Source organism: Mesoplodon bidens (assembly GCF_964165515.1).
Source record: "Mesoplodon bidens genome assembly, chromosome: 10".
Classification (NCBI taxonomy): Eukaryota; Metazoa; Chordata; class Mammalia; order Artiodactyla; family Ziphiidae; genus Mesoplodon; species Mesoplodon bidens.
In genome coordinates this window covers 55,447,318-55,459,865 of record NC_138172.1, presented here as the reverse complement: position 1 = coordinate 55,459,865, position 12,548 = coordinate 55,447,318, and the positions used below count along the sequence as shown (strand labels likewise).

The 12,548-nt window shown below is 39.1% G+C and overlaps 1 protein-coding gene across 10 annotated transcripts in view; it reads left to right on the top strand.

The window, feature by feature from the left end:
* Positions 1-1,014: 1,014 nt before the first annotated feature.
* Positions 1,015-12,548, top strand: part of RBMS3 (RNA binding motif single stranded interacting protein 3) — a gene marked incomplete at its 3' end in the record, with an annotated part of 726,099 nt that continues 714,565 nt past the window's right edge. For 9 of the 10 annotated variants that reach the window (XM_081246096.1, XM_081246095.1, XM_081246098.1 and 6 more), the window contains exon 1: positions 1,015-1,977. In XM_081246096.1, the coding sequence (XP_081102222.1) occupies positions 1,903-1,977 (75 nt within the window). In that variant the 5' untranslated portion in view covers positions 1,015-1,902. The remainder of the gene's footprint in view (positions 1,978-12,548) is intronic. The other variant, XM_081246094.1, reaches the window with a different exon arrangement.

Below are 12,548 nucleotides of genomic sequence, written 5' to 3'. Positions count from 1 at the left end.
CCTACCCTCCACCCTCTCCCCTTCCTTCCTTCCGATCGTCGTTCTTGTCAAAAGTCAAACATAAAACTATGTGCCCACCATCCTGATTTGTCTCCAAGGAACCTACCTGCACTCACTGGGCTCCCAGAAACCAGAGCCCTGCGGGAAGCCCATTGCCCCAGGGGTGGTAGGGCTTGTACATGGGACCACATTCTCTGGTCTTCTTGCCTAGGAAGCTGGATTTGTACCAGGAACCTTTTATCTGAAAAGGCGACTCAGGGCTGGGGAGAATACAGCCAGCGACTTGACAAAGTCGAGAGGAGTTCAGTGCTGGTCTGCCCACGCTCTGGGCATGCGTGAGCCCTCAGCAAAACACAGCTGGCACGTCTAATTTTAGCCTCGCCTGCCTTGAAAAGGGACCCTTTAAGGAAATATATTTCCTCTGAAACAATCTGTATTATAATGTAGCAGCTGATAGACACGTCAGAAAACTACTTATTATTGGTGGAGAAACACCCTGCCAAGTGATTATGATTTTTGTTCTTTGTGTTTGTATATGATGATGTCAGGAAAGTGATTAAAGCCTCCATGAATCATAAAGAGATAGACAGTGAGAGAAACAGTGATTTTATTTATCAAGACGATCATACACCGAAGGGGACACCTCTTTTGATTTTTACAAAATGGATGTAATGATCAGATTGATTATTTCTGCTATGATAAGTTGCTAATTGTGATCTGATGATGCCTGGCTTGTTACGAGCAGTCCTGGAGTAGAATACAACATTTCTTCAATACTTACCATCCTCCACGTTCTCCGAGAAGTAAAAGGTTAGTTTCTAAAGCAGGTCTTGGATTCCATCGGCTTTAGTGCGTTCACAGGTTTTGAAAGCATCCGGGACACACTTTTTCCATTTTCACCAGCAAGCTTAGCCCGTCTGCCTTGATTTTTTCCTTTCTCTCCCTTCCTCCCTTCGTCCTCCTGCCCCTCCCGGGGTCTGCTGTGTTTTGTTTCGCAGTGTGGCTTACCTTGAAACTTGGCAAGCAAAGCAAAGAAGGCAGCTCTTGTGCGGGGTTGATGGAGGGAAGGATAAGGAATCATCCGCCGCCCACATTTGAGTTCCCTGGGATCAGCGGCAGCGGCAGCAGCTTTGCTGCAAAAACCGCTTTGCTATTCGAGATAGCCAGTAGAGGGAATCGGAACTTTGCTTGCAGCAGGGGTTGAAGCAGCCTTTTTTTTTTTTTCTTGGAGGAAAGACTGCAGCCTTCTGGACTGCGTACGCTGCTCCCTGGAGGGGCTCTCCGGGTCCCACCCACTGGCTGGAAGGAGGGGACGTGAATGAAAGGACAGGACAAGCACCGAACACCATGTCACTCTGGGAGGGACACAGCGGCAACTGAGCTGTGAGAGGGTTTTTTTTTTTTTTTTAGTTTTTCTTTTCCCCTTTCTTTTTCTTTCTCCCCCCCTTTTTCTTTTTCTTTTTTCTTTTTCTTTCTATTTTTTATTTTTTCGTTTTCTTTAAGGTGGGGAAAGAGACACACAGGAGACAGGAAGCTGATCTGCAAGATTTCCGAGTTGTGCTAAAAGGACTTTGATTTTTTTTTTTTTTCCTTTACAAACGCTGGCAATTGACATCACTACGGACCGCCGGGTAGAGAACAAACTGCCTCATCCCAAGTGGACCCCAGGCGAGAGCTGGGGAGGCTGTGTGGGGTTTTTCCTACAGATCCCCCACCTCCCTCTTTTTTTGGTGTGTTTCTTTTTAAAATTCTTGCTGTGTTGGAACTAGTGAGTGGTGGAAGACTCTCCGAAGCCTCATCAGTCATCGGGACTGTCAGGAATAGTGGTTCCAGAGGAAGCTCGGCCTGGGGCACATACCCTGTCATCCAGTTCCCTGCCTCGGAGATAGAGATTCCAGCTACATGGGCAAACGCCTGGATCAGCCACAAATGTACCCCCAGTACACTTACTACTATCCTCACTATCTCCAAACCAAGGTATGGCTCGCTCCACAGTCTGGCAGCAGTGGGGTGTCCTTCTGCACTTGGGATGGGAAACAAACAGTCATGTGAATTATTATTTACCGCCTCCCTCCCCTTACCCCATCACCTCTTCCTGCTTCTTTGAAATTAGTAACATAGCAATGGAGTTAATGAAGCAGAGAAGGATATAGGAAGAAAGCAAGCCTGGAACTGGTGCTTTCTCTTTAAGAAGAGATAATAGTTTTACTTGAGTTCCTTTGTTGTTATTTGGCTGCCTAGGTGTTCCTGATATCCGTCAAGTCCTTGGCAGTTGGGCAGGGTTGTTAAAAAGGAGATCATAACAGTGATGATCAGGCACAAGAATACAATTTCAGGGGCTTTTCTGGTGAGCTGTTCTTTGTTTGTGGCTCTAAAAGGTTTTTTCCCACTGGATAGGACACGCCGGGGTGGGGGCGACTCAAACTTTTAACCGCTGAGCGTAGAATGAAAGACGGGTGTGGGAAGGGACACGGTATCTAATTCAAGTCTCTTAGAGTTTGTTTGGGTGCATTTTTGTTTTTTTTATGGCCTTATTTTATACTGAGGATGGTCAGGATGCTAGAGAGTGAATTTAGGAGCTTTACAATAGATGTTCTTTACTTTTAGAAGCTAGATGTTGGCTGCCACCAGGAGGCCTGGGTCTTGAAAAAGGATGAACTATACTGATGATAATTGGACATGAATTGGTTAAATACTTTAGGCTTTATGTGTGTGCTCAGATGATCATGAGGGGACCAGTGGCAAGACCACGTCACTGAACAGTGGGTCATGCCAATCATGAACTTTATCCTGCAGTTCAGACATGGAAGACTCTCAGGTGTGAAATCACTGCTCCAATTTGTCAATTACATCGGACTTAATTTCGGGGGAAAAATGTTGGTTGTTCCCCCTTGAATGCATGGATTGTATTCCTTTATGGATGATATTATTTTATATTACATTAGCCAGACTCTACCGTGTTCTTGGTAAATACGCCGGGAGTGAACAAGGCATGCCTGAGTGATCTGTGCTGTCACCAGGACTGGGTGCTGTGATTTGGGTTTGGTAATTCAAGCCGTAGTTAGCTCTCATTTATTCTCTCTCACCAAACAATGCTGATTTGTAAACCAGATCAGGCAGCAGACTTTCAGTATTATATTAAAGATTGTTCTTTTTTTCCCTTCCTTTCTCAGTCGCTTTACAATTTGCCCTGCCCCTCCAAGGTCGACTCACACTGCTTTTTGCCTTTGTGAGCATTTAGTTTGGGCTGCTGCTGAAATAAATAGACCAGCCCGCCTGCTCCAGTGGCTAGAGTTTTAACTCTTTGGGGGATTGGGAAGAGAACGCTGCCTGCCTTCCTCAAAGAAATGGCAAAGCAAGGACAAGTTAAAAGGGGAAATTTATAGTCATTTCTCATCCCCCAAAGAAACAGAAACAACAAACAAAGGTTGCATGAAAAATATCACACATTCCATCCCCTTTAGTCATTTGGCTAAATTTTTCCAAATGTTTCAAAATTCATGCTTTCTTTTTGGTTCTTGTTTTCTCCGATGAAGTCTATTCAGAAAAGAAACTTTAGATCAAAATGAATGGAATAATTGCTTTTTGGTTTGAGATTTCTTTTAACCTATTGCTAGGGGGAAATAATGTCGGGCACATTATATTAAAGACACAGGACCAGCTACACTGGTGGGAAGTTTGTGTGTGTGTGTGTGTGTGTGTTGTTTAGGGTAAAGAGGAAACATGGGGTGTTGAGGGAAAAGAGAGCTAGAAAAATAGAGAGAGAATTTAAAAATAAATCTGTTTTGGGGTCCTATGTAGTTTAGTGTTGTGTAGACAGGCAGCATCTGGATCTTGTTACTTTCAAGCTAGTCAAAGCCATCAACTTCTGGAACATTTTTAAAGAAGTTAGATCCATTAGGCGACCTCAGCTGATATTTGGGTAATCAGATCAGGGTGGTAGGGAGTATAAGATCAGCTACTTTGGCTATCATGGTAGTTCATATTGATTATTATGTTGTAAAATTTCGACAGTGCTGTGAAGTTGTCAAATATCATTACAGTGGCTCTGAAATGACAGACATTAATGACATTCCTGGAAGCTGAAGATATGAAAATGTGCCCTGTTTGGGAACTTAGACACTCAGGGAATGGGAGGAAGGGTCAATGTGCAATATTTTAAAATACGGGAACTTTCTGACAGCGTTCTCACTGTACAATAAAGTCCCATCACACCCCAGCATAGCATGAAAACAACCGGGTTGTTTCGGTAGCACTTTTTGCTCCTTTTACACTTATAGCTCAAAATATAACCTATAGTAATTTTGAAGGAAATGCATGCTGCTTAGATTTATTTGCTAAGCCTAGGTGGAATTCCATAAAATCCACTGTCCTTCCAGCCTTGGCTTGTAGTTTTAATCCAATTTTAAAATCATTGCTTTTTAAAATGATGCTGAAATGTAAAGAACATTTATGGTTGATAAAAATAGAATTCTGTGGTTGACAACAAAAATCATATTCTGGTGATACCCCATGCCTTAAACTGTTATCTAAATTCAGGTGTTTTTAACTCACCCACAAAAGCTATTTGCTGACATTAGTTTTGGTTGGAAAATCTTCATGGGATGTTTATTATTGTATTCATTCAGAAAATGCCAAACTACTGAGCCTTCTCTTTCTACCTAAATATGTGTGTTAAATGCAGCTGCTATTTTCTTATGATAAAACAAAATGAAAACGGACTTTGAAATAAATGCAAATGTCTTCCATTTCCTCAAATGCAATTTAAGTTTTAGAAAAACTTGTGACACTTCCCTGCTTTCTCTGCTCCCCTTATTACCCATCATATTAGAACCAATCTCTTCACTTTGTTGTTAAAAAGAAAAAAAATAGAAACAAGATATTTATGCTTTTGTTTCTTTGAATAAATTTCCAGATGCTTAAAATGTTATATTAGAAAAATGTATGGGTAAATCAAATAAAAGGAAAACCCATGGCTGACTTGTAGCTGTTGTACCTTGTAGTAATGTGGGTATAACATGCTTACTCTCCCAGACCTCACATTAAAAGTTGTCACTTGTCAATTTTCCTTTTTACCAATTTTGTTTTCCTAGCCAAAGAAGCAATTTCTAAAAAGAACATTACTTTTATTTAGAAGTAATGAAGAAATTTTGGTGACATGTCATAATATTTCAATAAGAGACATACTGGATTTTAAAAAAAGTTTCATCAAAACGAATTTGCTGTTGGAAAAGCCACCCATAATAATCAGCAAGTTTTGGAGAAAGGAGACCAAAAAATAGTTTCTTAGCTTAATGATAATATATGTAATGATGTTTGCTTAAGTTGTAACATAATATTTCTCAAGAATTTTGTTACAGCCAGTCCAAAAAACCAACCTGTTGCTATTGCATTATGAGACCCAGGGTGAATTTCAATCTGAATTTGAGGTACTTTGGGGGGGGGGGTCTTCTTGGAAAAACAAATGAGTTGAACTGGGAAAGCTAAAGAGTAAAACGTGGTCACAGCCTGATGAGTTGATATTTTGCAGTTGAGAAATAGATATTTCTCTCATATGTGATATTTAGAAAACTTTAGTCATCTTCATGAAACTTTAAAACTCACCCAAGCACACACAGCAAGTTTGTCTTTTCTTCCTTTCCACGCCCTTGCCAGATCCCTCTATTTCTCCCAGTTCAGTGCAGTTTCTAATCACTCTGCTTTTTCATCAGTCTGCTGCCTGCCCTTCTTTGGCCATCTGCTTCCCCAGAAAACTTTGAAGAAAGGGGTTCAGACCATGGAACCCTGACCAGGTCTCCCTGGCTGGTGGTACTCAAATTCTGTTCAGAGCCTGGTGTGAAGTTGGGGTCAGGTGGAGGAATAATTCATCACCAGCACACTGATTTCAGGCTGAATTTCCAGCCATCTGCAACTGGACAGCCGCCCGGCTCTGAAAGTCTAGCTGGACCCCAGTTGTGCCATGAAAAGAGCAGACACTTGAAAACACAAGGCCAGGGCAGCCTGCAAAGGAAGAGGGAGCCTCCCGTGGGGCCAAGGATATTCTTAAAGATGTGAATGTACAGGTCTTACAAAAGCAAAACAAAACAACCCTTCACACATTCCTCACACATGAAAATGTAGAAAATCTTGCAGAGGGAGGGAATGAGTTTAGAATTTCCTTAGTACTTCCTGCCTCAGATTTGCATTGATAGTCAAGAGTTGGTAACTTGCCAGTTACCAACCAGTTTTGTATGTTTCAGCATTGAAAACTCCCAGGTACTGTTTTCCTTTGAAAGACTGAAATATATAAAACTAGTTTTCTAAAAATCTTCCAGCAAGAGAATTTTTAGGAATAACTCCACATATTTCTTTTACTGCAGGGGGGTTATATGATAGCATGAAATAATGATCGATCTTATCTCCTGTTAGAATGTATTCTATTTTAATTGGTTTTAAATGAGAGAAACAGAAACAACAGGCTACCTTGCCTTTTCAATTTGTTTTTTTTTTTTCATTACTTCTCCAAATCTTTGTTTGCATTGGGATTTTCTTTCTCTAATTGGGATTTTCTTTCTCTAATGTCATCACTGTTTTCACAACACTAAGTTTGGTGCCTACTAAAAGGAGTAGAAATGTAAAAAGTTCATGTTTTTTTTTTTTTCCGGAATAATTCCAAACTTAAGGGAAACACCATGTATATTTCTTTGAACAGTACCTTTCCAGCACATTTTCCTTTCACTTTCTCTCAATTTGGAAAAAGAAAAACAGAATTATAACTCAAACCTATTTCCATGAAGTACTAAAATGTATTCAAGGGTTGGAGGTAGGGGCCACGTGAAGGAAGAGGCCAAAGAGAAGGAAGGATGCACATCATTCCAGGTCTTTCTGGCTCCAGGAATTCTGGAAAGCTTCGTTTTTGCACTAATATGATTTACACAATCCTTTTTGACATTATCAGTCTTTTTGGCAGAGAGAAGTCTCAGTCACAATGATGCCCATGCCAAATTCTAAGAAAACCAGGGTTTTCCTTTAAAAGAAAATCTTTGGAGTGTTGGACTTCTTATTCAGAGTAAATGGTTGATGTTTATCCAAAATTGACTTCAAGTACTACATTAAAATTGTGTTTTGTAACAGCCTCATAAGCCACAGCTGTATGTGATTAAATAGTGTAATATCAAAAGCATGTGAGAAGAGACATTTTTATGCTATAGCTGTTCGCAGCAAGAGTACAGATGGGGCTGAGGGGAGCCCAAGACCAGAAATGTGTGTGGTGATACGTGTGTTGTTGAGGATATGTTATGATACGTTGTGTTGAGGGTACGTGTTGCTATTTTTGGCAGTAGTGGGAAAAATGCTGAACTATTTTGGATGTGATTAAAAATATGCTCTTTGAAAATGGAAACCAGCATAAAATACCAATTTTTATTTTAAATATGGAATGCCATTTCATTGCAAAACACATAGTTACTGAATGGATCTGAAAGAAATACAGATGGAAAGATGAAAGTTATTCACATGAAGCACACATTCAAAAAGCAAAAGTGAAGTTTTTCCTTTCTGTTTTGAAATTTTAAATGGTTTTCTTCTCTGTTTCTTTGCTACTTTAATCTATGGAACTATTGTAAGAAAACCTTCAGGCCATTTATCCCTAAACAAAAGAGTGATACATAGTAAGGATCAGTGACATAGAGCAAAATAGGTGGCAGTGTGATTCTTTTTTAAGATGTTTGAGAATATGATATTCAGTTTGGTATGAATATTAATATTTTGTTGCTGCTGTTAAAAATTACATAGTCACACAAGGAGACAACTTTTGTTTCTATTTCTTTAGCAGGGATGTTATAGTAAAGAGGCTTTAACTACAATGTTTTTGAAAGACTGTTCATGAAAACTATAATCTCTCATCTTCTAGAGATTATCAATCTATAGGATTACTAATACTAAAGATTTATTACTAAGTGATCATTTTCAGGGCCTTGAAAAAGCCTATAGAACTGGCTATTTATTTTCAGATTTCAAACATTCAAAAGCAATTTTCAAAAGGCAAGAAGAGGTGTGGACCGAGGTAAGTTGGATTCTGTTTGTTTTGGTTTTTAATTTTTCTTCTTCAAGTTGATATTGGCAGGGAATTTGTTCACATAACTTTATTTTTCCATGTAGATTTATTGGTCAGGAAATATATACCATGTAGAATCAGATATCTGAATGAAGTTTTGCTGCTCAGAACATCAACCTCTAATATACATCCAATTTCTAGAGGATGGAGAGTAAATTATAAGACATTCATTCTGCTTTTCTCTGGGAGAATTCTCTTCTTTGTGTGTCAGTAAGTTAGTTTCTAGGACAAGTTCCCTAAGATCCCTTCCAGTCTTAGCATTTGTAACTCTTGCTTTGAGATGGATGAGGCTGCTTTGATATATTAGGGATATTTGGGAGATGACCTTGGATTTGTGCCACTGATGAGTTTTTGTTCGGGTCCTCAGCACTTCCTACAGAGCAGATCAAGCGCTGCTTTGACGACTCTGGAGGCTTGACACATGAAACTGTCTGCATCCTTCACCACATCTAAATCCAGGGCACCCAGAGAAACACCCCCATCACCCAGGAGTGGGTAGAGGGCAGCTCCCAGGGGTGAGGCCAAGTGACAGGCACTCTTTAATCATCATTGCTGGCTTTGTCGTGGTTCAAGTTTTCTTCCTTGAGTGGGTAAAATTAGGCCTTATGCAAAGACTTGCTCTCTCCAGGTGGCATGAGAGCTGAATAGTGATGCATGTGTTTGGCTAAACCAGTTGATCTCATTAAGATCCTGACAGCCCTAGTTTCATGAATGAATCTAAGAGCTCGTGTACATGTGGAAATAACAATTGATAGATGAAATGCTATTCTGACTGGAGTTTGCAAAACCTTCAAATCCCTGAATTTCTGTATAGTAACCTTTAAAGCGTGGGGGAAAAAATACTCTAGTAACCAGAGTGCACAGTATTGTAGGAGAAAAATAATATCTTCTCCAGGACACATGAACAAAAACATTCTCTTTTCCTCTCTTTCTCACTAGGTACTCTTCTTGGTCCCCCTCAAAGCGCCTGTTACCTGAATTAATGAAAGTAAATGGAACCCTGAATTTTGTTTTTATGAATGACTAACAAATACCAAAAATAAACTAGACTACATACACAGTCAAGGCAACCCTGATAATATCCTTTCCTGTTGTGTGGAAAGTAAGGCATAATAGAAGTAAAATAAATCTCATGATATTCTAAATATTGGTAGTAAGTGTTTTGGGGAACTGATTTTTAACTTGTTCTAGAATTAGTTTTCCTATCATTATACCGTAGGGTTAAGAAATTGGCATGTATTGCCAGATGCAGGTGACCTTCTGTTTATCTCATTCTTAACTGGTGGTTTTCAAGCTGAATATGGATCATGTATAGAATTTAATGAGAATTTTGGAGAAGTCTTCCTATTTTTATCTAGGAGCTGCTATTTATCTTAGTCATATTTCTGATTGATGACAATTTAGTGAAAAGGAAAATGGGAAACAGAATGCTATCTGGTTTTCTGGAACTGTTTAAGATTTCTTAAAAGGTTTTCTTATGTATACAAGTCATATTTGAGGCTATTACTGATGACTGTAAACTCTTAGGTTGCCCCTTTTAAAACTTATTCACACAGATTGGATGGTGGCATCCTGAATATAACTTAGAACTAAGGTAACTTAAAATTCAAGCAAATATACATTTTTTCTCTCTTTCTTTATTTTTTCATTTTTTAAGCAAATATACGTTTAAAGTCCCAAATAGTTTTTTAAGATCTTTCTTTCTTTCTTTCTTTTCTTTCTTTTCTTTCTTTCTTTCGCTATGCCAGGTCTTAGCTGTGGCATGCAGCATCTTTTAGCTGCAGCATGCAGGATCTTTAGTTGTGGCATGCGGGATCTACTTCCCTGACTAGGGATTGAACCCGGGCCCCCTGCATTGGGAGCACAGAGCTTAGCCACTGGACCACCAGGGAAGTCCCCCAAATAGTTTTGAGTAGATAAAGTATTTGAAGAAGTGTGTACAAAGCTTGGAAGAACATTTTAGACTGTTTTCAGGGATATCATACAAGAGAACCATATGACATACCCATGAGGTTGAATTTCTTCTTGAGAGATGAGAGAAGCAGATTTTTTTTAGCTTGATGTTAGTCTCTTGAAGGGTTGTGACAGCTCCTGTGTTAGCCTTGGTCTTGGCTTTCGGCCCCTCGGTCTCTTGTCCATTGCCAGGCATACCAGTCGAGACTGTGCCTTCAGAAGTAAGGATGTTGTGTTGTAATCTAGGTAGGCAGGGAAATCTGAAAAGAATAAAGTTCCGATGTTCTTTCCTCAATTTATTCCAAAAAGTTAACCATTGACTTTATACTTTATTATTCATCTGTTAGGACAACTAGACTTATGTTAGCAACAGGGAATTTTCCCTTTCTGGCTTGTTCTTGTGTTTAACTTTGTTGATAAGCTGGAAAAGGATGAGGAAAAAGTGCAAGGGAATAGGTCAGTGAACAGGGAAGAATTCTGATATTTTAAACTTTTTTATTGAAGTATAGTTGATTTACAAGGTTGTGTTAATTTCACCTGTACAGCAAAGTGATTCAGTTATACATATATATATTCTTTTTCACATTCTTTTCCATTATGGTTTGTTACAGGACACTGAATATAGTTCCCTGTATTATACAATAGGACCTTGTTGTTTATCCATGAACAGGGAAGAATTTTTCTCCAAATTTAGTGATGTCCTTTAACAATGGGAGAAGTAAAGGGTCACTCTAAAACCTCCATATTTTCTGAACACTTTAGGAGCCTCCCACTTCTCAACAAATATATTAAACATATTAAAGTGTACTCATATTCCACATCAAATTATATTTTTTGCAATAAAATATGGGAAGAGTTTTTATTATTTTGCCACTAAAACTCTCTGAGTATGAGTAAATTCATTTATGTGTGCTTGTGAATTTATGTGCACTTACCATCTTGCATATGTAGGTGTTCCTGCAAATGAAAAAAATCTAATCTACAGATCTTCTTGAGGTACAAAGAAAGATTATTTCGGTCTCTACTAAATAGAACAATGAATAAAGTTGGCAATGTATTATGCTTTGTAGAAACAAATGTTTGCTAATTTTGGTTTCACAGTTTTCTTTTTTGTTTGGAGGCAATACATTTTTCTCATCTTGTCAGTGCTTTTGTGGGTCCCTAAAGTGGTCGGAGAGCCTGAAAAGCTGGCCATATCTCTACCTACTCTGACATTTTGGCATTCAAGATATCTCTGTATTTTAGTAATCCCAAATTTCCAGGGTGGGACATGTGTTAGAACAGCACAGTGTATTGGAAAATGTCATTAACATTCTTTGGCTAAAATATGTCACAAGCAGATACATTGGATTGACCTTTGGTGGTGAGAGCAATTGAGAGTTCCAGATCTGGGTGCCAGGGTCACAGAATTTTTTCATTGTGCAATTGGTAGAATTGTTTACCAATTGGAAAGAAAAAGAGCTTGACTGTAACAGGTGTTTCCCTGGACTCTCAGCTTAGGGTCCAAGCAGGAGGCAAGTTCCTGGCACAGTAGTTATTTTATGGCATAATCTTTCTAAATTCTTCTGTTTCTAAATAGGGTCATGGGTTTTTTACATGTATTAAAATGGCCACCTCCTCCTGTTCCCCAAGTCCACGATTATTCACCCTGGATGACTTGTCTTGGTTTCCAGAGGTCCCTGTCAACACTGCAACATCTGTGTGCCTCTGAAAGCAGACATGTCTGCACATATGCACACCCCAGTCAGACCCACCATGACTCTCACAAGTGGGTGAGCACCCTGAAGATACTGCTTCTCTAGCCCTAAGCCAAGCACGATGCTTCCTTCATTTTTATTCTGATTTTTATTATTTTCAGTAATATAAGAAAACAAGGATGCCAGGTCCAGAGCAGGGCCTTCTCTCCCCACCTCAGTCAAGAAGGACTTTTCTCTGTCTCTCTAGACCCCTGCATATGCTCACACCCGAAAACTCCCTCCCCTCCCACAATCTTGAAGGGAGAATTCTCATAATCACCCAATGTTTTGATTCTCCTCCTAATTACTCAGTTTTCCTTCCCAGCCCTCTAGCCAGATCTCACCAAATTTCATCAGCAGATTCAATGAATAAGCTTTGATTTCTCTTTCACAAACATAAAACACACACACACACACACACACACATTTCTGGAAACTTTAAGAATTGTTTCGATGGTTCTGATTTTCTCTGAGGCTAAATGACCACTGAGAAATATGGAGGGGCAAAGTGGTCTTAAGGAGACATATACTCATTCTTTTCAGGTCTAATAAGTGATTTGCTGCTAGCTGATGGCAAAAAGGGACGAGTCTCACCAAAATACAGATGACTAATAACTTTTACTTTCTTTCAAAAATGTAGTATCTTCCCATGATCTGAGATATATTGATAATGTATTATGCAAATTAGATATATATTCTTTTTCCTCCATTATTCTTTTTTTTAATTTTTTTTATTTTTATTTTTTTTATTAGTTTCTGCTTTA